Raw genomic sequence first — 22,846 nt, 5'->3', positions numbered from 1 at the left:
AGGTACAGCAGAATAAGCTTTTCGCCGCGTGACGTAGCGCGCTACAGTCCAGTAGCTGTATCCAGGCCGTCGTCACGCCGCCGCGGTGCTGGAGTAGCGACCGGTGCAACCTCGACAAGCAGGGCAAGATCCTGCCACACTGCTGCTGCCTCACCGCTGCAACATCGCTTTCGGTGGCGCGACGATTGGGGTCGCCCCGGAGTCAAGTGCCTGTAGGTCGCAGATTGGGCGAGTGGTTGTAGCTGTAGATAATGCGGCAAGCTCGGATATCTTACACGTATATAATAGTAGTAAACATGTATGTTGGCCACAGCCATCTTGGCATGTCGTAAGCCACTGCCGCGTGCTGTGATTCACAGTCACAGTCACGGTGCACCGTTCACTGCACTGCGCCGCGATCAGCGCGAACATGTATCCGGAAAAAACTACATTTTAGCATAAATATACAAGCTTAGAAAGAGACTGATTTGTAGCTTATCCGGAACTGCTACTTAGTACACACGTGCAACCACACAGGGAACCTAGAAACAAACGTTGGCATTCCCTGCACGAACCTAAGCACAAATCGCCGGCATTCCCCGCACGACACCAAGACGCCTCTTGCGTATCAAAGGAAGTTGTAACTTTGGCGAGGCTACCAAAATTTGGTCCAAATTGGTATGCCAATCGTCTGATTCGGATATCATGCAGGCTCGTAACGGAATGCTTTAATATTCGTATAGGGAGTAAATGATATTATGGAGGTGTTGTCATTACAAATATGCAGGTTATCCTTTACTATGCCTTACCTATAATTAAAGGCTATGTTATGTTACAGGTGTTTGCACTGGCCTGTCGCAGGTGGGACTGGAACTCAGGATCTTTCACTTTTGAGTTTGCCGGAAACCCCTGGGGTGGACGTCAGCCGATAGATAGAACACATGAAGCTCTCAGCGTGTTTGGCGGCGATGGCGCTGGCCTTTGGCGCCGCACACGCGTGGACGTTCGACGCGTCGGAGGTGACGCCGCCCGATGACATCGTGGGCGAGCACCAGCCTCTGCAGCGCACCTGGACCATCTCCAGCTTCGCGCAGCTGGAGCAGCTTTACCTGGCCGTCCCTGGGCGCGTCTTCGTGGAGCTGGACCCCTCCCTGCTCCCGGCTACGGAGGCGCCTGCGACTGAAGGCCCCGATGTATCTCATGTTGTCCCCGGTGTCGTGGCCGGAGTCACCCCTGGAGTCGTCGCTGGCACGACCCCTGGCGTCGTGCCTGGATTTGTGCCCGGCGAGACGCCTGTGGGCTCGGAGGCAGCTAGTACTGAAGCCCCTGCGACTGAAGGTCCCGGTGTGCCGCATGTTGTCCCCGGTGTCGTGGCCGGAGTCACCCCTGGAGTCGTCGCTGGCACGACCCCTGGCGTCGTGCCTGGATTTGTGCCCGGTGAGACGCCTGTGGGCTCGGAGGCAGCTGGTACTGAAGCCCCTGCGACTGAAGGTCCCGGTGTGCCGCATGTTGTCCCCGGTGTCGTGGCCGGAGTCACCCCTGGAGTCGTCGCTGGCACGACCCCTGGCGTCGTGCCTGGATTTGTGCCCGGTGAGGCGCCTGTGGGCTCGGAGGCAGCTGGTACTGAAGCCCCTGCGACTGAAGGTCCCGGTGTGCCGCATGTTGTCCCCGGTGTCGTGGCCGGAGTCACCCCTGGAGTCGTCGCTGGCACGACCCCTGGCGTCGTGCCTGGATTTGTGCCCGGTGAGACGCCTGTGGGCTCGGAGGCAGCTGGTACTGAAGCCCCTGCGACTGAAGGTCCCGGTGTGCCGCATGTTGTCCCCGGTGTCGTGGCCGGAGTCACCCCTGGAGTCGTCGCTGGCACGACCCCTGGCGTCGTGCCTGGATTTGTGCCCGGTGAGGCGCCTGTGGGCTCGGAGGCAGCTGGTACTGAAGCCCCTGCGACTGAAGGTCCCGATGTGCCGCATGTTGTCCCCGGTGTCGTGGCCGGAGTCACCCCTGGAGTCGTCGCTGGCACGACCCCTGGCGTCGTGCCTGGATTTGTGCCCGGTGAGGCGCCTGTGGGCTCGGAGGCAGCTGGTACTGAAGCCCCTGCGACTGAAGGTCCCGGTGTGCCGCATGTTGTCCCCGGTGTCGTGGCCGGAGTCACCCCTGGAGTCGTCGCTGGCACGACCCCTGGTGTCGTGCCTGGATTTGTGCCCGGTGAGGCGCCTGTGGGCTCGGAGGCAGCTGGTACTGAAGCCCCTGCGACTGAAGGTCCCGGTGTGCCGCATGTTGTCCCCGGTGTCGTGGCCGGAGTCACCCCTGGAGTCGTCGCTGGCACGACCCCTGGCGTCGTGCCTGGATTTGTGCCCGGTGAGGCGCCTGTGGGCTCGGAGGCAGCTGGTACTGAAGCCCCTGCGACTGAAGGTCCCGGTGTGCCGCATGTTGTCCCTGGAGTCGTCGCTGGCACGACCCCTGGCGTCGTGCCTGGATTTGTGCCCGGCGAGGCGCCTGTGGGCACGGTTGCTGGCTCCGGTTTGGACTCGAACGACATTAGCCTCGTGAGTGAAACGATCGAGATACCGACCATGATGCTACGCAAACACCACCACCGTCACCACGATAACGAAGACGAAGACGAACAGCAGGGTGAGGAGACCGTGGTTGCCAGGATCGTGATCACGGGAAACTCGACAGACCTGATCAACATGATTGAGGCTGCACCTCTGCACCCACGACGCAATGATGGACTCAAGCTTCACCTGAAGAACGAGGACGCGTACGCCGAGGGCTACGTGCTGACGTACATCTACGTGTTCGAGAAGAACCTGCTGCGTCGCGTTACCACGGCATTCTCGGGTGACGTGGTACTAAACGACGACGTGGTGACACTCGACGACGCAGAGGCGGACGTCAAGTTCGCCTGCGTGGGCGACGCCAACCTGTACCTGGAGTCCAGCACCAACGCCACGTTGGCGTCGTTGGAGGTGGAAGTGACGGGCAGCGGTCTGGCGCAGCTGGAGATTCCCTCCGTGAACCTGGGGGGCGACTTCAACGTGGAAGTTGCTGGCAGCGGCGCCGTGGCCTTGATCACGAGCTCTCTGACTGCTGACGACGTGAAGACCACGCTCTCTGGATCGGGCAACATTGTGGTGGACACGAGCGACCTGGAGGCTCAGAAGCTCGATGCAGCCGTGTACGGCTCTGGTGTTGCTAGCTTTGCCACGGTGGGCTCGGTCGACAAGGAGACGCTGACGCTGTCCGGACCAGGTCAGCTGCTTGCTGGCTCGATCGTGGCGCGCAAGTCGGATGTGGATGTGTGGGGTGACGGCGACATGCTCGTGCAGGTGACCGACCGACTCACGGTGTCCACGTCGGTGTGGGGCAAGGTGGGCTACGTGAACGCGCCGCCCACGGATGTCAAGATCAAGGGCTGGTGGTTCTGGCGCGAGGCCAGCTCCATTGTGTACCCCGCCGCGGTGAACAAGGTGCTGATCTACGAGCCGGCGACCGTGCCGTCCAAGCACCCGGTGTACTACTCGATCGAGACGGCCGAATCGGCGCTGTCGGATGACCCGGACTACGCGTTCGTGTCGGCCGAGTCCGCCAACGTGGCGAACCTGATGACCACATCGTTGTCGAGCGTGGAGCAGACTGCTGCTGCCTCAACGGGCTCGCAGGGTCTGTTCTATGCGTTCTTCGGCGTGGGCGTCGTGGTGGTGAACGTCGTGGCTGCCCGTTCGTGGGCGCAGCGCCGCGTGCGTCGTCACTACACACGTCTCCTCTAAGCATAAGACAGCGCGGTTGGCAGCGTAGTGTAGCCTGGAAGGACAGAGCTCCACATCGGTTATAGTTTTGAAGAGCAAGAGGTGCGAGGAAGGCAGTGTTCTTTGAACGTATCGTTCGTCAGACAGATCGCTTGGATACTCTGGCACGCGGCTGCAGATTCAGTAGCAGCAGTATGAAAGATTTGCGTCAACGACCAAGAAATCAGATCTATGTAACCCAGCGCGCAATCACCGGGTTAAATTCAGAAATAGTTAAATCCGCTCATTTTTGGCTTCTTAAATAGGTGTAGCAGTTTAACACGCAGATTCTATTGGAGTTTATCGTAAAAAACATCTCGACGGGTTGGGTGAAATGCGTGGGTACGCAAACTTGGATCCGCAGATCAAAAGGAGAGGGATCTTGGCCACAGTTCGATTCGCAAAGTAAAGAAAAGAAGTAACAAGCGAAAATGGCTCTCACCGACGTTATCCTCGCTCCGTACGCCGCCGCCAAAGACGTCGCGCAGAGCATGAACCCGGTGATGCTGGCCGCACTCGTCGCCGTCGTGGTGGTCGTCAATGTGGTGGCCGCCAAGTCGTGGCAGGCGCGACGCAGCCGCCTCGAGTACAGTCCGCTGCTGTAGACGCCCCCATCTATCCTTTGACGCTCAAACCACGGCCGGAATCCAGAGGCAGAAGACGCGAGCGGCGGCGTCGCGATCTTAAAATGTGGCACCGAGTTTGACCCTCGTAGCTTCGTTTTGGAATGTAGCTACCAAACTCTCTAACTGAAGCCAAAGAATTTGTTCTCGTTGTGTTGCATTTGCCTTCTCCTAATAATCTTCGCCCATTTTCCCGCTGTTTACTCTGTTGAGACGGCGCCAGTGTAGGCTTGCCGTTTATTCACTTTCCTATTCGCCTCCCCGACCTCAAGCCTCCTTCGTTTTCCTCAATGAGTGCCTCCTCTCCTGTCGCCTTGATCGTCGGAAGCGCGCGCACCAGCAACAATGGAGACGGTCTGGCTGCCTGGCTCATGACCAGGTTCAACGCCGTCACCACGTCCCGCAGCAAGTTGGTTCTTGCTTCGGACCTTATAGATCTGCCCCTACCCATTGGACCTGTCGTGGATCCCGTGATGGCCGCTGCAATTGCCTCGCCCCGCGACTATGCAGACTCTGCTGTCCAGGCCTGGAGTCGACTTGTCTCCGCCACTCCTGCCGTCGTAGTGCTCACGCCACAGTTCAACTGGGGATACCCCGGCCAGTTGAAGAACCTCTTTGACCACCTCTACAACGAATGGAAGGGCAAGCGAGTGGTGCTCGTGACGTACGGAGGACATGGAGGTAGCAAATGCGCCGAGCAGCTTCAGATGGTATTGAGCGGCGGGCTCCACATGAACGTGGTGGCTCATGTCGGCATCACTCTGCCCAAGGAGTTCATCCGGAGCTCCAACCGTGTCAGTGCGACGCAAATACCGGAGTTCCTAACGGAGTACGAAGTGAAAGTGGACGAGGCGTTCGCGCAGCTTCTCAAAGACTTGCAGTAAGCTGGAAACGGTGAAGGCTGCGGATACAGGCGAGCGAAATCAGCGAGGATTCCAATGTCATGTGTAGATCAGTGACTGTCGCAATGGTTAGGTTGAGCTCAAGTACAAACTCCGAAGGAAAGCCTTTTCCCTTTGGTATGCTGCATTGTGGCCAACTCGTGTACCTGACAATGCATTTTGTCCTTTAAAAACGGCAATTCATAAGATGTTTGTCCATGAGTCATGGACCATGACGGAAGTTGGTTTGTACTACGTGTTATAGTAAAATTTATCGTTAGGAAGGCTTCACGCGATACAACAGCAGTAGATAGACTTGCTGGCGGCTTGTTCCCACTCAGAACCATCTACCTCGACAATTCAACGTCTCACCTTGTTGAGCCCCCCTGGAGCTGGCCGTTCGGCAGTGAAATCTTCTTTTTCCCCAAATGCTTCAGGGTCGTTCAAATGAAAATCCTGGGCGTATGAATTTTGTTGCAAACACTCAGGAAATTGGTACTAGCACACCACTCTTACTACCCTTTGCTGGCGCTACGACTACATACACGTACCGCGGTGTTTGTCTATATAAATCGAAAAGATGTATGAAATGCCGAACTGCAAATCAAGCGGGTCAACACTCCGCGAACCAATTCCTCTCATTCAACATTGACATGGTAAATGCTCCTAGAATCTACGCTACCGAAGGGGCTGGTTCGCCCTTTGATCGTTTCTGACCCTTGTCGACCGGTGGAATCATGGCAAACTGCATCTCTTTCATCACGGCAACGTAAAAGAGGGTGTTCACAGCCATCACAGCTGCAAGCGTGAAATACAAGTACTCCATATGCCCATCGTTCAGGTTCGTCGGAATATACTTGCCGAAAAGCAAGACGAAGACTGATAGCAGAGTTGAGCCCATCGAGTTCATGAAAAATCCAAGCGCAATCGACATTCCACACAGGCTGAGAGGTACTTCGGTGTATCCGATGTTGTAGGTAGAGATCTGGATGAGTACGGTCGCCATGGATACCCAGCAATACTGAGGGATGGCCGTCCACCATGGAATATCGCTCATCGGTTGTCCACCGTCGTCGTTCAAGATGTACTGCGTGTCTCCGTTGGCATCCACGTAAGTCAGCAGCGCCGAGTTGCGACGGATGATTTCGAAGCAACCTGTCCAGAGCATCGCAATAATCGCCACGATGTAACCGGCCAGTACCCTGCCGTATCTGCTAGGTGGCTTGCCAGCATACCTTTCGTACAAAGGGTAGATTACCTTGTCGAATAGCGGTACAAATAGGAAACCGGATGCCGGGTTGAAGATCTGCATTGTTGGTCCCGGGATTTGACTAGCGTCAGGGGTATCGCCAAGGCGTACGTCGGTCTGCTGAATAATGGTCTGATTGTTACCACGCTGGTTTTGACAGACCCACCAAAACATGTTGAAGGCGTTGAATGGCAGAATCCGGATGACCTGCTTGATGCCATTAATCGTTTCGGGGTCCAACTCAACCCCGAGAGCATCCGTCGCACCCTCAATGAAAGAGGGGTCCCTAGCGAAGTAGACGTATATGACGGTAGCGCCGATCGTCAGCACGCCACACGCATACGAAATGTTGTGCCCCACTTCGCCATAGTCGGCCAGGAACGCTGCAGGGAAGTTCAGCAAGAACGCAGTGAGATACATGATAGTGCCAAACACAATCATCCTTGACTGGAAATTGTGTCTTGCACGACGAATAACCACCCGGATCACACTGCCTAGGGCACTTCTCGTGGGCGGCACGTCCACATAGCGTTTCCGCGTGAGCAGCATCACAGTGACGAAAATCAGCAGCATGAGTAGGCCGACGAGGTACACAGCAACGAATCCATAATCTTCTGGGATGGAACCAAATCCGTGGATAGCAAGCGAAGGGAAGACTGCGTAGCTAAAAGCGATGCCGACTCGAGACGCCCAAAAGTTCAGGCTGAAAAAACTTGCGCGCTCATCGGGAGGTGAGGCAGTCGAGAATTGATCGCCACCAAAAGAAACCGTAAGCGCTCGAAGACACACTTGGTTGAGTGCAACTCCACCAAAGAGACCGATACAAAAGAGCGCCTTACTCAGTGACTGCGTGGCGCGGATGGACGGCAAAGCGGCAAGCGTGATGAGCACAAAACCCACCGAACTGGAGGACGCGGCTCCAAGCAGCGTCTTGAACTTGCCGAGGAATTCATCCGAAATGTAGCCCGCGGGGATGCAAGCGAACTGACTCAGCGAGTCGTACGTGAGCTTCATGGAGTTGGAGCCCTTGTTGGACCAGCCAAGTCGCTGGAAAAAATTCTTGAGCGACTGGTTGACCGCATAGCTGGCCACTTCCTCGCAGATTGTCAGGAGGAAGATAAATACGCAGACCTTCTTGATGATGTCCTGCGAGTACTTGGACGGTCGCGCGTCCCACAGCTTGGTGCTGTAGCCCGTGGACGGCTTCGGCGACAGCGTCTGCGTGCTGTAGTCAGCGTTGATCTTTGGAGTCCCGCCCTGCGGCGTGAGCAGCGGCGACGGGGACCCGGTGCGAGGCGCCATTTGTGCTTGACGAAGCAAATCGAGTTGTGCCAGTGTCGATGAAAGGCTGTTGTTGCTGTTACTGGGTTCCGAATTCATTCCCAAGGGCGCTGGTCTCCCCACTGCGCTTCCCGATTTTACAGTCGCGTTGCCTGCGCACCTACCATCGAGCCACAATGAGCCAGGCACGAAGATTAATGACAGACATTAAACGATTAGTCGCTAAGCCGACACTAGCGACGGGCTCCATCTCATTCACGGCGGTGACGAATAGCAGCCACCGCCAATGAGCTGCGTGGACCGGAGCCGTAAGTGCGTAGCGGGCCCAGCATTGGTAGCCGATTCCTCCAGTCGCGGCGCACTGTGGTGCTCTGTCGCTGTGGCACTTGTGTGCTGATCCCGCAGGCAGATCTCGGCCACACACGCATCACAAGGTCATGGTGTGAGGACTTTCACCCCCCCCCCCCCCCCCCCCCCCCCGATATTATTTGGGACAGAGCTGTTTTATTACGTCCCCTCTTGATTTCTTTGTAAGGCTCCCATTTTATTTTGGACAAGGAGGACAGACGTGATTCCTTTATCACAGGGTTGCGCTGCTAAAATATTCTCTCATCGGGTGCGTACAATGCTCGGCTCGCTGGGGAGCTCGTCGCTAGGCCCGCACCTGTCACGGAGTCCGTGGACCTTGCTTCACGGGTTTGCTGTGACTCCGCTGGCAGAAGATTTTTAAACAGGTCTTATTTAGACCAGGTCTCAGTATTGGCCGTTGCCTGTGTCTAAGTGACGATGGCTTACAAATGAGCACTGTAGATCTTGATGAGGAGTAGAATGAGGCAAACAAGGTGACACTGCCTCAGCATTTACAAAACCATCAGAAACAACGCATCAAAACTGGAAAGACCCGATTCAAGACCTGAAATAAAGGCAAACTGGGATGGACGCTCGAGTGATCGATACTCCTGTTCGGGGGATGGGCCAATGCCAACAATGGTCCACATCGCCGTTTGACAAAGTCTCTGCTCGCACTGTGACTGGGCAGCACGCAACCCAATGCGGTCCACAGAGCGCAGGCATGTGGCTCAGTCCTGTCATTGGCGTGCGTGGTTAAAGCCGCCCTGGATCGCGTCCATCTTGACGGCGTGTGTTGAGTGTTTGGAGCACTTTGCACGGGCTTCCTTTCAGCACTTACGAAAATCGCGTTGCTCACTTTTCAACTTGCACTCAAGCGCCATGGCCCCCATCAACATCGACTCCACCTCCACCACTGCCGGACCCACTGCCGCGGTGGTAGTCACACCAATCAAGAACGCGCTCAACCAAGAGGTCGAACACGCACCCTTCACCCACCCGGAGCTGCTCGGAGAGTTCCCCACCAAGACGTACGATCCGATCCCCGTGCTGCCGTACAACGACCGCGCGCTCAAGGCCGATCCGTCGTTCAAGAACCTGCTCGCGGATGCGACGGTGACGCACCTGGAGCCGAAGATTGGCACGGAGATCTCGGGTCTGCAGCTGCACGAGCTGACGGACGCGCAGAAGGACGAGCTGGCGCTGCTGGTGGCGCAGCGCGGCGTGGTGTTCTTCCGCGAGCAGGAGATCTCGATCGAGCAGCAGTTGGATCTGGGTCGCTACTACGGTCCTCTGCACGTGCACCAGACGGTGGCTCACGCGAAGAGTATCCCGCAGGTGCACGTGGTGGAGAACTCACTCGAAGTTAGCGAGAAGCGTATCAAGTCGCAACTGTATGATCATGTGAATGTGTGGCACAGTGATGTGTCCTATGAGCGCCAGGTGAAGAAGTTTGGGGGGGGGGGGGTATGTTCTGTACATGTTTAGTATATTAACTTGTGTGACTTGTAGCCTCCATCCTACACGAGTTTCAAGGTCTTGACTACACCACCCACGGGTGGAGACACGCTGTGGGCGTCTGCGTACGACGCGTACGAGCGTCTTACCCCACAATTCCAGAAATTTGTGGAGGGTCTCACCGCTATCCACAGCAGCAAGGTACGAGATGCTCTTTGACACGTATGCAAATGTCTTTGGATGGAGCCTCATTCTTTGCATGTGAACTGATACAGAGCCAAGCCGAGAGCGCAATCGCCAAAGGTCAGACCCTTCGCCGCCCTATCGTGGAGTTCGAACACCCGGTTGTTCGCACGCACCCGGTGACGGGCCGCAAGGCATTATACGTGAACAGCCAGTTCACGACTCGCATCAACAACTTGTCTGCTCCCGAGTCCGGTACGTTCAGTGCGTCGTGTTCATGATATCGATGCCAGTGTGCTGATAGCTCTGTGTTGGTCCTTCAGACGCGGTCTTGCGTTTTCTGCTCCAGCACATCGCACAGGGACAAGAATTTCAAGTGCGTTACCACTGGACCAAGGACTCTGTGGCCATTTGGGACAACCGAGCCACGATCCACTACGCCACGTACGACTACCTGCCCGGCAACCGCCACGCTGTGCGTGTGACGCCTCATGGCGAGATCCCGTACTTCGAGCACACTGAGAAGCCGTGAAGTGCTCATACATGTATGTGAAGTCAGCCTACCATTTATTTGGAAGGTTTCCAGTGTCTGCAAATGAAACTCTGCTTGATTTTCCATGCGTGTTGTTTCTGTGTAGCTCTTTCGTGAACCAAAGGTGCTGTTACCTTGTATCGAGGATTTTTTCAGCTGAAAGTGCCCTTCATTTTCAACTTGGCCCCTTGAGAATAAAGTCGGTGCAAAACATAGTGAAATGATATTGCGATAACGAAGTTATACGCTTTCATCTTGGCTTCGTGCTCCACCAAGCTGCCAATGACTTTACTAACCAGCAAGAATAAGCGTAGTCGTATACTGCAATGCGCACTTGGAGGTGAAACAAAACAAAGCAAAATCCATGGTCGTCTTCCGCGAAAACTCAGCCTCAGTTAACGCTGCGACTGTGCTCAATCGACAGCTTCTCGCTGATTTCCTGGTCGGTGGGCCCCTTGTCTTCACCAAGCCGCGGAATCATCCCAAACCGCATCTTCTTCATCACCAGAATGTAGGCGACGGTGTTGATAACCATCACGCCGGCAATTGCGAAGTACATGTACTCAAAATGCCCGTCGTTCAGGTTCGCAGGAATGTATTTGCCAAACAATAGCACGATGACGGACAGTAAGGTGCTTCCCATCGAGTTAATGAAGAGACCAAGGGCAATTGTCACGCTGCGGAGGCCCATCGGAACCTTATCGTAGCCGACATTGTATGTAGGGATCTGAATCAGCACAGTAGCGGCTGAGATCAGTACGTATTGAGGAATGGCAGCATACCAGCGAATGTCGTTCATCGGTTCGCCTCCATTTTTGTTCAAAAGGATTTTGATGTCTCCGTTCGAGTCAATGTAGCTCAGGACTGGTGAGTCGCGACGAACAATTTCAAACACACCCGTCCACACCATAGCGATGATTGCCACAACGTAACCAGTTGCCACTTTGCCGTACACACTGGGAGGTTTGCCAGCATATCTCTCGTAAAGCGGATACATCAGTTTGTCAAAGAAGGGGACGAGCAACAACCCAGGCCCAGGGTTGAAGAACTGTACTGTCGGTGCCGGAATTTGAGTCGAGTCGGGCTCACTGCCTAGTCGTACGTCGGTCTGCTGGATGATGGTCTGGTTGTTACCGCGCTGGTTCTGGCACACCCACCAGAAGGTGTTGAACGCGTTGAAGGGTAAGATAAGGATGAGTTGCTTCACACCCTCAACTAACTCCCGATCAAACTCAACACCATTCGTGTCAGTAGCGCCATCGATAAACGAGGGATCTTGTGCGTAATAGACCCAAAGGACGGTAGCCCCCACGATGAATACACCGCATACGTACGAAATGTTATGACCCACTTCTCCATCGTCGGACAAGAACGCGGCGACAATGTTGAGCAAAAAGGCTACCAAATACATGATGGTCCCGAACACGATCATTTTTGCGCGGAAGTTGTGTCTGGCTCGTTGTACAACAACCTGGATCACACTCCCAAGTGCGCTTTTCGAGGGTGGCACGTTCACGTAGCGAGAGCGGGTAGGAAACAACGTGGCGATAATGCTTAGCACCAATACGAGACCAATAGCGTAGACGGCCACGTATCCGTAGTCGGCGGGGATTGCCCCGACACCATAGAGACACAATGACGGGAACACGGCATAGTTAATGGCAACACCTAAATTTGAAGACCACAAATTCATGCTGAAAAAATAGTCGCGTTGTTCTGGTGACGATTCGGGAGAGTACTGGTCCCCTCCAAATGAAACCAGCAAAGAACTCATGCCGACTTGGTTGAGTGCAATCCCCAAGAAGAGTCCAACACAGAAAATCACCTTACTCACAATTAGGTTCTCCAGGACACTCGGTAGAGCCGCAATCACAATCAGGACGAAGCCCACCGAGCTGAACAACGCAGCTCCGAGTAACGTCTTGTACTTGCCCAGGTACTCGTCTGCGACGAACGCGGCGACGATGCAAGCGAACTGACTCAGTGAATCGTAGGTTAGCTTCATGGAGTTGGAACCCTTGTTGGACCACCCGAGCTTCTGGAAAAAATTCTTGAGGGACTGGTTGACGCCGTAGCCGGAGAGTTCTTCGCAAAATGTAAGAGCGAGGAGGTAGATGCAGACCTTCCGCATGACGTTCTTCGAGTACTTCGGCGCTCTTGCATCCCACAGCTTGGTGCTGTAGACTGCAGTGACCACAGGTGTCAGTGACTGCGGCGTTAGAGGTGACTGGGGCAAGCTGCTCTTCCTCATTGTTGGTCGGGTGCGATAATTTGATTGTGAATTACAGCGAGGTACCGCTGCTGCTATGATCGAGTGCCTCAGCGCCACCAGACATGAGTCGCTGGAATGCAACTCGTAAGAGGACGCCAGCTGCAAATGGACCTTGCCGCTTTGACACTTACCACGGAGCAAGAGTATGCATTGGCTACTGCTTCCTCCAGTTGACAAGCAAAGGGCTTGCGAATCGCTCAAAGACACCAGGTTGCCCAGTTATAACACAATTGTGTGGTTTCTCGAGCGACTGTGTCCGCACAAATCCAAGATAAGACTGAGCTCGTCTTTTATGGCGTTCATTTGGACCTCCAAATTCACTCCGGATATCTGACGGGCTCCACTGCGTAGCCCCAGCAAGCGATCAGCAGTGGACACGGACGAACCAATCCCAGATTGGATCAACGCACTGTGGCAACAACTTCAACGACCGACAACACCAGCATTTACACGCATCGGCGCTTGCCATGCATGATCTCAGCGGAATGCCCTGGCAAATGCCGCTGGGTGGTATACTCAACACTATTATAGTGCAGTTGTTGCAAGTGCAGGCAGCAACAGCGCACTATTCAACTTGCACTCAAGCGCCATGGCCCCCATCAACATCGACTCCACCTCCACCACTGCCGGACCCACTGCCGCGGTGGCAGTCACACCAATCAAGAACGCGCTCAACCAAGAGGTCGAACACGCACCCTTCACCCACCCGGAGCTGCTCGGAGAGTTCCCCACCAAGACGTACGATCCGATCCCCGTGCTGCCGTACAACGACCGCGCGCTCAAGGCCGATCCGTCGTTCAAGAACCTGCTCGCGGATGCGACGGTGACGCACTTGGAGCCGAAGATCGGCACGGAGATCTCGGGTCTGCAGCTGCACGAGCTGACGGACGCGCAGAAGGACGAGCTGGCGCTGCTGGTGGCGCAGCGCGGCGTGGTGTTCTTCCGCGAGCAGGAGATCTCGATCGAGCAGCAGTTGGATCTGGGTCGCTACTACGGTCCTCTGCACGTGCACCAGACGGTGGCTCACGCGAAGAGTATCCCGCAGGTGCACGTGGTGGAGAACTCACTCGAAGTTAGCGAGAAGCGCCTAGAGACTCAGCTTTACAGGCACTTCAACCAGTGGGTTTGGCACAGTGATGTGTCCTATGAACGTCAGGTGTACTGCGGATTCTTTCGTAGAGTGTACCGAGTGCATTTACTGACAGACTATTTTTGGTTGTTGTTGTGTGCAGCCACCTTCCTACACGAGTTTTAAGGTCTTGACAACGCCATCCACGGGTGGAGACACCCTCTGGGCTTCTGCATACGAAGTGTACGAGCGCCTCACCCCGCACTTTAAGGAGTTTGTGGAGGGTCTCACTGCTATCCACAGCAGCAAAGTAAGCAATAAGCTCGCGTTGGTGTCTTATTCAGAATCTCAACACAGTTTTTTATTGGTACAGCTTCAAGCTGAGGCCACGATTGTACAGGGGCATACTCTTCGCCGCCCCATCGTGGAATTCGAGCACCCGGTTGTTCGTACCCACCCGGTGACTGGCCGCAAGGCGCTGTACGTGAACAGCGAATTCACGACTCGCATCAAGAACCTGTCGGCGGCTGAGTCGGGTAGGTAATTGACACTTTTACCTCGTGCTGGATTCAAGTAGTAATTTTTTTCTTGTACAGATGCTGTGTTGCACTTCCTGACGAGCCACATTGCCCAAGGATACGAGTTCCAGGTGCGTTATCACTGGACCAAGGACGCGGTGGCGATCTGGGACAACCGCGTGACTGCTCACTACGCTACGTTCGACTACCTACCTGGCAACCGCCATGCTGTGCGCGTGACGCCTCACGGCGAGGTCCCGTATTTCGAGCACTCCGAGTCAAACTCCGAGAGTGTCAAACACCCGTGAGCGTGAGCTGCATCTCGGTGTGATCAAATGCCTTACTCATACCCCTTGATAGTGACCAAGGAAGGGTAGCGTGGTGATTGCGTCTCCGTTGAAACATGGCAACATTGTATGCGGATTTAGTGAAACTGATGGAGACTGCACTGTATTCGCCCTCGTCACCCTAACATGGTCAATTCACAGCCGCGGGCTTGCCGAACCAGTTTGCAGCTGTCCTTATGTGATGTCGATAAAAGCAACATGCCTATCACTGGTATCATTTGGATAGTCGACGGTCTCTGCTGAGCCAATGCGAAGCGCCCAGGATATCACGCTGTCCATGCCCCCTACCAATTAGCTCCGCGATCGAGCACCTATCAGCTCCATCATCTGCGCGGAGCAACCTACAACCCAAACGCCCACCAGAATTCCTTTCGTCACGGAAGCGCTCGTGCGTGTCTTTGGCGTACGCGCTCGCTTTCTGTTGAGTGAGCGCCGCACGAAGTGGGCCCATAGCTAGCGTCAACGAGTATCTTGCGCAACACCAGCTGCCGTGCTGCGATACTGAGCACCAATCCAAGTTCAAAGCATCCGACGCAAGTCGACCTTCGCTCGAGCTAACTCGCCCGCTGCCGTTGCTCACTTTTCAACTTGCACTCAAGCGCCATGGCCCCCATCAACATCGACTCCACCTCCACCACTGCCGGACCCACTGCCGCGGTGGTAGTCACACCAATCAAGAACGCGCTCAACCAAGAGGTCGAACACGCACCCTTCACCCACCCGGAGCTGCTCGGAGAGTTCCCCACCAAGACGTACGATCCGATCCCCGTGCTGCCGTACAACGACCGCGCGCTCAAGGCCGATCCGTCGTTCAAGAACCTGCTCGCGGATGCGACGGTGACGCACCTGGAGCCGAAGATTGGCACGGAGATCTCGGGTCTGCAGCTGCACGAGCTGACGGACGCGCAGAAGGACGAGCTGGCGCTGCTGGTGGCGCAGCGCGGCGTGGTGTTCTTCCGCGAGCAGGAGATCTCGATCGAGCAGCAGTTGGATCTGGGTCGCTACTACGGTCCTCTGCACGTGCACCAGACGGTGGCTCACGCGAAGAGTATCCCGCAGGTGCACGTGGTGGAGAACTCACTCGAAGTTAGCGAGAAGCGTATCAAGTCGCAACTGTATGATCATGTGAATGTGTGGCACAGTGATGTGTCCTATGAGCGCCAGGTGAAGAAGTTTGGGGGGGGGGGGGGGGGTATGTTCTGTACATGTTTAGTATATTAACTTGTGTGACTTGTAGCCTCCATCCTACACGAGTTTCAAGGTCTTGACTACACCACCCACGGGTGGAGACACGCTGTGGGCGTCTGCGTACGACGCGTACGAGCGTCTTACCCCACCGTTCAAGATATTAGTTGAAGGACTGACCGCCATTCACAGCAGCAAGGTACGAGCACTTTACCCGCTTGCTTACGGGGAAAGCTAGTGTACTGATTGATTATTGACGCAGCATCAAGCTGAGGCCGCTATCGCTCAGGGTCTGACCCTGCGCCGCCCAATTGTTGAGTTCGAGCACCCCGTTGTCCGCACCCACCCTGTCACTGGCCGTAAGGCCTTGTTTGTGAACGACCAATTCACGACTCGCATCAAGAACCTCTCGGTGGCCGAGTCTGGTACGATATTTAGTCGTATTGATTCCAGTAGAAAGCTATGACACTGATTTGTGTGGGTGTGTTTACAGACGCGGTGCTGCACTTCCTGATTAAACACATCGCGGAAGGTCACGAGTTCCAAGTGCGCTACCACTGGACTAAGGACTCCGTGGCCATTTGGGACAACCGAGCCACGATCCACTACGCCACGTACGACTACCTGCCTGGCAACCGCCACGCTGTGCGTGTGACGCCTCATGGCGAGATCCCGTACTTCGATGCCGGTGAAAAGCCGTAAATTCGCAGCACTGCAGGGCGTCCAGGACGTTGTGTAACCCGCCAAACAGCATAGCGTTAACGCGTCGAAACAATGTAAGTTGCATCTTTTTGCAGCTGTTCCTGGCATGAGTTTTATTATCTGTACCGACGTGGTGGTTGTCCAAACACCTTTTTTGCGTTTCATCGTTATCAACGCAAAATTGACTCGGGCATCATTTTACTCGTTCATCCCATCGTTTTCGTTTTTCATTAAGAAACATCGATGTCACTTCAACAATGAACTTGATTTTTTTTAGTGTTCCTTCTTTTGCGCAGGATGGCAATGTTGGGTGTACTGTACACCGGGGCAATTGGTTCATATGCGATTATCGGGGCCAAGTAACGAGACTTGAAGGATCAAAGACAGACCAGGATGGAAGAAAGAAACTAGATTATCTGGTCTTTTTTTCCGGTATCAACACTAATTGGTATTGCGACGATCAACAGAAAACTTCTCGCTGAGCTCCTTGTCTGCAGGCTCCTCACCCAACCTCGGGATCATGGCAAACTGCATTTTGTTCATGACCAGGACGTAAAAAATGGCGTTCACAGCCATCACACCGGCAATGGTGAAGTACATGTACTCCATATGCCCGTCGTTCAGGTTTGCAGGAATGTCCTTGCCGAACAGCAGCACGATGACCGAAAGCAGCGTGCTTCCCATCGAGTTCATGAAGAGGCCAAGAGCAATCGACACACCACGAAGAGCCATCGGAACCTCGGTGTATCCAATGTTGTACGTTGGGATCTGAATGAGTACCGTTGCCGCAGCGACCAACACATACTGAGGAATGGCTGTGTACCACCGAATATCACTCATTGGGTTCCCACCGTTATTGTTGTAGATGTATTGCGTTTCTCCATCGGCGTCCACGTATGTTAGCAGCGGTGAGTTACGGCGAATGATCTCAAACACTCCCGTCCATACCATTGCTACAATCGCCACCATGTAACCTGCCCCAACCATTCCATAGCGGCTCGGTGGCTTTCCAGTGAATCTCTCATAGAGTGGGTAGACCAGTTTGTGGAAGAAGGGGACGAGCAACAATCCAGGCCCAGGGTTGAAAAATTGAACTGTCGGTGCTGGAATTTGGGTCGAGTCGGGCTCGCTGCCTAAGCGTACGTCGGTCTGCTGGATAATGGTCTGGTTGTTGCCACGCTGGTTCTGACAGACCCACCAAAACATGTTGAAGGCGTTGAATGGCAGGATGTAGATTACTTGCTTCACTCCACGAATCATCTCCCGGTTAAACTCGGTACCGTCGGTGTCCGTAGCCCCCTCAACAATGTTCGGGTCTTGTGCAAAGTAAATCCACAAGATAGTAGCCACCACAATTAATACACCGCAGACGTACGAGATGCGGTGACCAACCTCGCCATCGTCAGACATGAACGCCGCCACAATATTCAGGGAAAAAGCGGTCAAGTATAAGAGCCCGCCGAATACAATCATTTTCGCACTGAAGTTGTGCTTGGCGCTGCGAATAACCACATGGATTACGCTGCCAAGCGCGCTCTTCGTGGGCGGCACGTTTACGTAGCGAGAGCGAGTTGAGAGTAGGTTGACGATTATACTCAGCATAAGGGCCAGACCAATAGCGAAAACGGCGACATATCCGTAATCGGCAGGAATAGCGCCAATGCCGTAGAGAGACAGCGATGGAAACACAGCGTAGTTCAAGGCGACACCCAAGTTTGAAGCCCAGAAGTTGATGCTGAAATACGAATCACGTTGCTCTGGTGGTGATGTGGGGGAGAACTGGTCACCACCGAAGGGTATCAGCAGGGCGCGAATGCCGACTTGATTGAGAGCGATACCCAGGAAAACACCAATGCAGAAGAGCACCTTGCTCAGAAGTTGGTTCTCCAGGACACTAGGCAAAGCCGCAATCACAATCAGGACGAAGCCCACCGAGCTGAACGACGCAGCTCCGAGTAACGTCTTGTACTTGCCCAGGTACTCGTCTGCGACGAACGCGGCGACGATGCAAGCGAACTGACTCAGTGAATCGTAGGTTAGCTTCATGGAGTTGGAACCCTTGTTGGACCACCCGAGCTTCTGGAAAAAATTCTTGAGGGACTGGTTGACGCCGTAGCCGGCGAGCTCTTCACAGAAGGTCACGATGAAGAGGTAGATGCAGACCTTCCGCATGACGTTCGTCGCGTACTTGGGGGCTCTCGCATCCCATAACTTGGTGCTGTAGACTGCATCGACTTGGGGCGTCAGCGTCTGCGGTGTGAGCACCGGAGACTGCGGTGCGTTACTCTTCCCCATTGTTGTCCAGAAGTGGAAATCGAATTGTGGTCGAGGCAGTGTCGGCCGTCTTGGCCACAACCCCGGTTCCTGGTTATGGAGAATCCACGCCGCAGGGCTCCAGTGAGCTGTGTGCTGCTTGGTGCGTGGTCTCAGAGGCTGCCGCTCAGCAACGTGCTGCGCGAGGTCACGCATTTTAGCACTCTGCTGAGTCCTGCACAATGCAACACGATCGGCCGGCAGTGTGACATCGATCGAGGGCTGCCAATGAGCTGAAGCCGTTCACGCCGCCCGGAACAGCTCGCTCGAGTGCGCGGCCGTATTGGCTGCCGAGACAGCACATCCCTCCAGTCGACGCGCGTGATCCCTCAGAGTCGCCGACACTCAAAAGGATGATGGTGCGCTGACCGCTTCAACACGTATCACCACAGACAGGATGGAGTTCATGATGAACCGTCCATGCCGGTTTGCTGAAAGCATTACGCGGGAAAGATGGCGAACGAGTCGGACGGCCCACACACAAATGATGGCTGACGGTCTCCGCTACGTCGCCTGCGGCGTGCAGCAGACTGGGTCTGCATATCGACGGTCGAGCCAATGCGCGGATACTCACGGGCGATGTGGCAATTTTCGGCGGTGCTCATGAGCCGGGCAATGCTGTCATAATTTCTCCAGTCGCATTATTGAGAGCAACTTGCTGCGCCTCGAGCAACACTGCATCCATCAGTTTCCTATTGTGCGGCATCATAGGGGGAAATCGAGCAGTTCTTTGTGGAATATAAGCCGAGACTTGAGGTGCACTGCGAAGCAGCGCTCTGAGAGACTAGCCCCGAGGGGTGCGGTGGGCGGGTTGCGAGCTACGAGCTGGTTGCTGGACACTCGACGCTGCTTGACCTAGTCTGTTCGCTGTACCTCACTTCCTAAATGAATGCTTACTATCTAGGTTTCTCCGATAACTGCGCTTCTCTTCGCTGCACTTTGTTGCGCTTCATTTGCTTCGTCCGGATACTTCACATGACCTCCAAGCATTTGTACAACTTGAGTTTCGCGAGTTAAATAGACAACGTTCAGTCAAGGTACCAGTCCTGTGGCTGTGGGGTCCTGCACGCTTTGAATTCGTGGGCTATTCATTCTACAGTCCACTGCAACCTCGTGCACGGGGCGTGTACACGGCTGGGTACAGATCCATGGAGAAGCCCACAAGATCGTACAAGTGCTGCAATAGCGATCAATCTGGTCGTCCGAGAGGGAGGATTTCAAATGGGTGACCCTATCCTTCTTGGTCATTCAGCCACTCGTGATAGGACTCGAAACTGACGCAGGGCTAGACGAATACAGGCAGAACCATGCCAAAACGGCAGTCCTTATTGTGGACTGAATGTAGTTTTCATTATTCAGACGTTTGCGATGTATTTCAATCAGACTCAGGCTACATTTGACTCGGGTGCCTTACTCTCCTGGCGGGTGTTCATTCCAAACTGCATGCGGTTCATAATCAGCACATAAAATAAAATGTTGACGATCATGATCGCACCAAGCGTGAAAAACAGATACTCCAAATGTCCGTTATTCAGGTTGGCAGGGATGAATTTGCCAAAGAGCAGCACGATGATGGAGAGGAGAGAGCTGCCCATCGAATTCACGAAGAATGCGAGCGCGATGGACGTGCTGCGCATGCTCTGAGGGACTTCGGTGTAGTTTAGGTCGTACGACGGGATGCAGATTAACACACCAGCAAGCGACACCAACAGGTAGTGCGGAATCGTCGTCCACCAGGGGATGTCGTTCATGACTTCACCCCCGTCGTCATCCAACAAGAGCTGCGTCGAGCCACTTGCATCCACGTATGTGAGTGGTGTAGTGCTTCGTCGGATCACTTCGTAGGCACCAGTCCAGAACATCGCCACAACAGCAACACAATAACCGGCAAGAATCTTTCCGTACGGACTTGGTCGCTTCCCAACGTACTTCGTGTACGTGGGGTAGACCACCTTCTCCAAGAAAACAATAAAAAATAATGCCGAAGCAGGGTTACACAGCTGAACCATTGGTCCAGGAATCTGGCTCGCCAAAGTACCGCCCGCTAGGCGGGTATCGGTTTGCTGTACGATCGACTGGTTGTTGCCGCGTTGGTTCTGGCAAACCCACCAACACACATTGAAGGCGTTGAGAGGGAGAATTCTAATGACTCGCTTCACGTCATCCACAACCTTCGGATCGATATCCCCTCCCAATGTTCGTTTTGCACTCTCCATGAAAGTCGAGTCAGAGCCGATGTACACCCAAATGACGGTTGCGACGACAATCATCACCCCCGACGCGTAGGAGATGTCGTGTCCAACATTGCCTTGATCCGACAGAACGGATGCGAGGATATTGAACAGGAAGGCAGTAATGTACAGCGTCGTGCTTAACGCGATCAGTCTCGCTCGGAAATTCGTCTTCGCATGACCAGATACAACTCGGATCATGACAGCAATTGACTGCTTTGTCGGCGGGACGTTTACATATCGCGAGCGAGTCGTCCACAGCACGATCGAGAAAGCGAGGACCACAGCAAAGCCAGCCACGTACACCAAAAAGTATCCGTAGTCGGCTGGAATGGCTCCGATTCCGTGAATGGACACCCATGGGAAAACGAGGTAGCCGATAAAAGCGCCAAAATTGGCCCCCCAGTACTGCCCACTGAAGAAGAGAGCCTTCTCGGCGGGTGACGCGGTCGGTGAAAACTGATCTCCTCCGTAGGAAATCACGAGCGCCTGGAGACACACTTGAGATACAGCGACACCGAGGAATAAACCAATGTTGAAGATGACCTTGCTAACGTAGAGATGGCTCAGCACGGACGGAAGCGACGCGATGACGAGGAGGAAGAGGCCGACGAGCTCGAACGAGGCCATTGAAGCCAGCGTCTTGAACTTTCCAACATGCTCGTCTGATGCGTATCCTGCCACGACGCACATGAATTGGCTGGCCGAGTCATATGTGAGCTTCATGGACGTAGAGCCCTTGTTGGACCAGCCCAACTTCTGGAAAAAGTTTTTCAGCGACTGGCTGATGGCAAAGGCCGCCACACCCTCACAAATCGAAAGGATGATGAGGAACACACAGACGTGCTTGAACACATTCTTTGCATACTTTGCAGGTCGTTCGTCCCACAGCGACGTGCTTACGTAGCTGCTGGTGGTGACATCGGGCGTGAGCTTCGGCGTGAGAACCGGCGATGTGACGGCGTGCTTGGGCATCGGCGCGAACCAGAGTGAGTTGAAAAATGCGAATCCTCCATTCTAGACGCCTCAAGGGTTTTCGCTAGTTGCGAGCTTGTATGCTTCCTTAATCACACAGACGTTATTAGCTCTGCCCAACGGTGGCAATGGCTCGCTCTCTACGGCTGCAATCGATTGGACAAACCAAGGCAAGCAAGCGATGAGTCTCGTCGATCCCATCGCTGAGTCAGGCCCCTCACGGCAAGTTGAAGTGTCAGTCCGAGCAGCGCCGTTCATTGGTTGCCGGCAAATCGCTAGGACGCCAATGGAGGATACTGTGTTTAACAACGCGGTCTCCACCAGGAATCACCCTACATGTAGCTTCCAATAGCGCAGCGTACTACTCCATCGGGAATCACTATTAGCTACCAGTAGCGTAGAGCAGCTACTGCAGCTACAAGGAGTGCCCAGCGCGATAACTAGTAAACACACCTGCATTGGAAAAAAAATCGATGTTTGTATAGTGTTGCCGAAACGTTAAATGTTCTACGCCCCTCTCGACAAGACCTGCAATTTGCTGTCGCGAACGCCAACCAGATCGGAGAGAGTTTGTACCGTTTCCAGAGCGTGCATGAAGTGCCGTCACGCTGAGGCAAGCGCGTTCTTATTACACAAATATCTTGACACGTAATCATGGAGGCAGCTCGATTACCTTAGTTGTTTTGCCAGCAACTACTTGCATTTGACCCTGATTGGCTTACGAGTCTTCGCCAATTACAGGGACCGTAAGCTCCTTGTAGCTCGACTAGCAAGATGATGGGCGGCAACGCTTCAATTAGTGCCGGGCCAGCGCTCAATACCTTGACTCACCTGACTGGCGACTCGGCCATCCCCCGGACGACCCCACCTCATTTTCCAATTGTCGACGCGTGCGCAACATCAACACTCACC

General features: G+C 54.5%; 9 protein-coding genes across 9 annotated transcripts; 5 read left to right on the top strand and 4 right to left on the bottom strand.

Annotated features, from left to right (window-relative positions):
- Positions 1–920: 920 nt before the first annotated feature.
- On the top strand, positions 921–3,749 carry KRP23_12713 (uncharacterized protein; the record flags this gene model as incomplete). Its single annotated transcript, XM_067883336.1, has 1 exon — positions 921–3,749. One exon carries the CDS (start codon positions 921–923, stop codon positions 3,747–3,749), a length of 2,829 nt encoding a protein of 942 aa, XP_067738792.1.
- A 931-nt stretch (positions 3,750–4,680) lies between these two features.
- On the top strand, positions 4,681–5,274 carry KRP23_12712 (NAD(P)H-dependent FMN reductase LOT6; the record flags this gene model as incomplete). Its single annotated transcript, XM_067883335.1, has 1 exon — positions 4,681–5,274. The coding sequence occupies one exon, from the start codon at positions 4,681–4,683 to the stop codon at positions 5,272–5,274; it is 594 nt and encodes a 197-aa protein (XP_067738791.1).
- Positions 5,275–5,808: 534 nt separating this feature from the next.
- Positions 5,809–7,822, bottom strand: KRP23_12711 (Solute carrier family 15 member 2; the record flags this gene model as incomplete). The annotated part of the gene is made up of 2 exons (XM_067883334.1): positions 5,809–5,834; positions 6,787–7,822. 2 exons carry the CDS (start codon positions 7,820–7,822, stop codon positions 5,809–5,811), a joined length of 1,062 nt encoding a protein of 353 aa, XP_067738790.1.
- Positions 7,823–9,031: 1,209 nt separating this feature from the next.
- KRP23_12710 (putative alpha-ketoglutarate-dependent sulfonate dioxygenase) lies at positions 9,032–10,322 on the top strand (the record flags this gene model as incomplete). Its single annotated transcript, XM_067883333.1, has 4 exons — positions 9,032–9,592; positions 9,662–9,808; positions 9,883–10,045; positions 10,114–10,322. 4 exons carry the CDS (start codon positions 9,032–9,034, stop codon positions 10,320–10,322), a joined length of 1,080 nt encoding a protein of 359 aa, XP_067738789.1.
- Positions 10,323–10,474: 152 nt separating this feature from the next.
- On the bottom strand, positions 10,475–12,573 carry KRP23_12709 (Solute carrier family 15 member 2; the record flags this gene model as incomplete). Its single annotated transcript, XM_067883332.1, has 2 exons — positions 10,475–10,613; positions 11,657–12,573. The coding sequence occupies 2 exons, from the start codon at positions 12,571–12,573 to the stop codon at positions 10,475–10,477; spliced, it is 1,056 nt and encodes a 351-aa protein (XP_067738788.1).
- Positions 12,574–13,183: 610 nt separating this feature from the next.
- KRP23_12708 (putative alpha-ketoglutarate-dependent sulfonate dioxygenase) lies at positions 13,184–14,489 on the top strand (the record flags this gene model as incomplete). The annotated part of the gene is made up of 4 exons (XM_067883331.1): positions 13,184–13,750; positions 13,827–13,973; positions 14,037–14,199; positions 14,260–14,489. The coding sequence occupies 4 exons, from the start codon at positions 13,184–13,186 to the stop codon at positions 14,487–14,489; spliced, it is 1,107 nt and encodes a 368-aa protein (XP_067738787.1).
- Positions 14,490–15,131: 642 nt separating this feature from the next.
- KRP23_12707 (putative alpha-ketoglutarate-dependent sulfonate dioxygenase) lies at positions 15,132–16,415 on the top strand (the record flags this gene model as incomplete). The annotated part of the gene is made up of 4 exons (XM_067883330.1): positions 15,132–15,692; positions 15,766–15,912; positions 15,976–16,138; positions 16,207–16,415. 4 exons carry the CDS (start codon positions 15,132–15,134, stop codon positions 16,413–16,415), a joined length of 1,080 nt encoding a protein of 359 aa, XP_067738786.1.
- Positions 16,416–17,715: 1,300 nt separating this feature from the next.
- Positions 17,716–18,710, bottom strand: KRP23_12706 (Solute carrier family 15 member 1; the record flags this gene model as incomplete). Its single annotated transcript, XM_067883329.1, has 2 exons — positions 17,716–17,731; positions 17,791–18,710. 2 exons carry the CDS (start codon positions 18,708–18,710, stop codon positions 17,716–17,718), a joined length of 936 nt encoding a protein of 311 aa, XP_067738785.1.
- Positions 18,711–20,113: 1,403 nt separating this feature from the next.
- On the bottom strand, positions 20,114–21,934 carry KRP23_12705 (Protein NRT1/ PTR FAMILY 8.1; the record flags this gene model as incomplete). The annotated part of the gene is made up of 1 exon (XM_067883328.1): positions 20,114–21,934. One exon carries the CDS (start codon positions 21,932–21,934, stop codon positions 20,114–20,116), a length of 1,821 nt encoding a protein of 606 aa, XP_067738784.1.
- Positions 21,935–22,846: the final 912 nt, after the last annotated feature.

This window comes from Phytophthora ramorum (assembly GCF_020800215.1).
Source record: "Phytophthora ramorum isolate Pr-102 chromosome Unknown Phyram_PR-102_s0016, whole genome shotgun sequence".
Taxonomy (NCBI): domain Eukaryota; phylum Oomycota; class Peronosporomycetes; order Peronosporales; family Peronosporaceae; genus Phytophthora; species Phytophthora ramorum.
Note: the sequence above shows the minus strand (reverse complement) of the source record. Positions and strands in the feature narration are given on the sequence as shown.